Raw genomic sequence first — 2,732 nt, forward strand, 5'->3', positions numbered from 1 at the left:
TTTTGTTACTGATACCACATATTAGTATTACTTTAAAAATATTTCTCATGCAAGTTTTAATTTAAAATGAGTTTAGTTACTGTATAGATCAAAAATGATATATAAAAAATATTTTATTATAGCTATAAAACTTAGGAATTATATATGAAATTTAGGCACATTTAAAAAAATCTTATTTTGATTTTTATTTTTTTTTGTTCAAATTACTTAAAATGTAAAAATAGAAAAAAACAAAATTCGATATAAAATCCAGGCACGTAATAGGGAATTTAATTTTGTTTCTTTCAATTTTTTATTTAAATTAAATATAAAATCCAAAAATTATGCCTAAAATTTATGAAAAGAACTTTATTCTTCTTATTTAAGATATCCACGGATTCTTTGTGAATAAGAAGAATATCCATAACTATGGATTTCTCTACCTTTCAAAGAAACAAGAATTTTCTGTCCACTGTGATCCGTTTCTTTAAGATTGTTCTCAAAAAAAGTCTTGATGATGGATATCTTGTGAGAATTTTCTTCTCTTTCCTTCCTATTCTCTTTATCTTTTACTGTTTTTATTTTACACATACAAAAAATTTTTCATGTATACTTCTTGTGTTTCACTATTTTTGTCATGTTTTTCATGTGACGTAACAACCACACACATGCATGGTTTCTCTTTTTACCAGCATAATATGCTCCTCAATATTTATACTTTTTTAGTTTTGAATTTTTTATTGTTAGTTAGAGTAGTAAGTGAATCAACAAAGCTGCTGTTAGGGAAGGATAATTCTTAGTAAGGGTATTCATGGATCAGATCCGATCTGCATATCGCAGTATTTATTCGAATTCGATCCGAAAATTGCGGATATAGATCTGATCTGCAAGACTATCGGATCGAATCGGATCAGATCCGCATACTAATCGATCAGATTGCGGATTTTGTGTAGATATTCGCATATCCGATCCACATATCCGCGTATCTGCAAAAATAAAGAAATAAATAAATATTCTTTATATATTTTATTTCAATTAATAATTATCATATATGTTGTATTATTTTTATTTATTATTTATAAAATGTATCTTTAATATTATTTTAAGAGTAAACATATTTAAAAGAATAGAAAAAATGAATTTTATTGATATTTTTTTTAATAAAAATAATATTTTAAAAATATTTTGTGTTTTGCGGATATATCCGATATCCGATCTGATCCGACCCGCAAATTTTATTGATGTTTTGTGCGGATCGAATCGGATCCAAACTTAAAAATTGCGGAGATTGAATCCGATGCGATCCAATCCGCCTTCACCCCTAATTGTTAGAAGGTTGTTAAGAGGTCGAGTGATACAAATAGAGTGAGTCGAATCAATTTTCGTTTATCTGGCCAATTTTGTGTTATGAGTGTGAGTTTTACTAAGTATGGTTACCAACAATAGTTTCATTGGCATTGCAGAAAATGCCAAACAAGTTCTGTAGGAAATATGGTGGTGATATGCCAAATCCAGTAAAACTCCAGCCTCCAGATGGCACTGAATGGAGAATAGATTGGACTAATCGTGATGGTGAGATTTTGTTTGAAAACGGTTGGAAAGAGTTTGCTACATTTTACACTTTGGAGAATGGTCATGTGTTGTGGTTTGAGTACAATGGAACTTCTAACATCAAAGTAAACATATTCGACATGACTGCCCTCGAAATTGATTATCCTTCCAATGGCCAAATCGGTGATGACAACTCGGTTGAGATTTTGGATGAACCGCCGCCGCGGAGGGGCCGAGGCCGGCCGAAGAAAAAAGTGATAGCAGAACCAAAGCAATCACGTGCTTCTACAAGCAAAATAATGAAAAGTGCCATCAAAACTAAAGATAAAGATAAAAATCCCAATACACAAAACTTGAAGCTGCATGTCGAGAATGAAAAAGATGGTCAATCTGAAGAGACAGCAGATCTTAAGCTGCCAATAATTCAACGTGCCAGACCAGATATGGATGGTCTGTTTCATAATCTCATCATTCTTTCATTTTTTGGATTCTACTAATTTTGTTTAATTTTTTTATTTTCTTTGTTTCTAAAATGCATAAATACCTTGTTTATGGTTATTGGTACACATCTGAAGTTATTAGAGAAGCAAAGAAGTTCAAGTCGAAAAATCCTTCTTTTGTCATCAAGATTAAGCAAAAGCACCAAACAGGATCACCAGCAGTAAGTTGATTCATTTATCTCTGTGCAAACTTTGTATGTCATGCAAAATTGAGACTGTTGTGAACCATGATGATGAATTATTCTGATATGATTGCAGAATCTTCCAGTTTGTTTCTTCAGAATGTACTTCGAGAACACGAAGCAGTATGCAATTCTACGAGTTGGAAAGAAGCAGTGGCATGCATTGATCTATTATCCAAATAGGAAGAATGCCCTTATCTCTAATTGGCGCTTGTTCGTTAAAGAAAATAACTTAAAAGCTGGAGATGTTTGCATCTTTGAGCTCATTAACAGACAAGATCCAGAACTTAAGGTTCATATTCGTCGAAGCCATCATTAGCCAATGGCTTTGCTTACTTGTGTTGCAGATCAATGGAGTATGTTCAGGGATCAAGAGTTGTAACAGAGTCATAGTTTTCATCATACTAAATGGTTGCATTGCAGTGTTATCTCCTTACTACCATAACTAGAAATATATCAGTGATCCATGCAATGTAGAATTATATATTGTTGGTAGTATAAGATGTTATTTGGACAAAGT

At 31.9% G+C, this 2,732-nt stretch overlaps 1 protein-coding gene across 1 annotated transcript; it reads left to right on the top strand.

The window, feature by feature from the left end:
* The first annotated feature begins 1,445 nt into the window (after positions 1-1,445).
* On the top strand, positions 1,446-2,531 carry LOC130957827 (B3 domain-containing transcription factor VRN1-like). Its single transcript, XM_057884673.1, has 3 exons — positions 1,446-1,980; positions 2,106-2,191; positions 2,289-2,531. Exons 1-3 carry the CDS (start codon positions 1,446-1,448, stop codon positions 2,529-2,531), a joined length of 864 nt encoding a protein of 287 aa, XP_057740656.1.
* Positions 2,532-2,732: the final 201 nt, after the last annotated feature.

This window comes from Arachis stenosperma, chromosome 10 (genome assembly GCF_014773155.1).
Source record: "Arachis stenosperma cultivar V10309 chromosome 10, arast.V10309.gnm1.PFL2, whole genome shotgun sequence".
NCBI classification, from domain to species: Eukaryota; Viridiplantae; Streptophyta; class Magnoliopsida; order Fabales; family Fabaceae; genus Arachis; species Arachis stenosperma.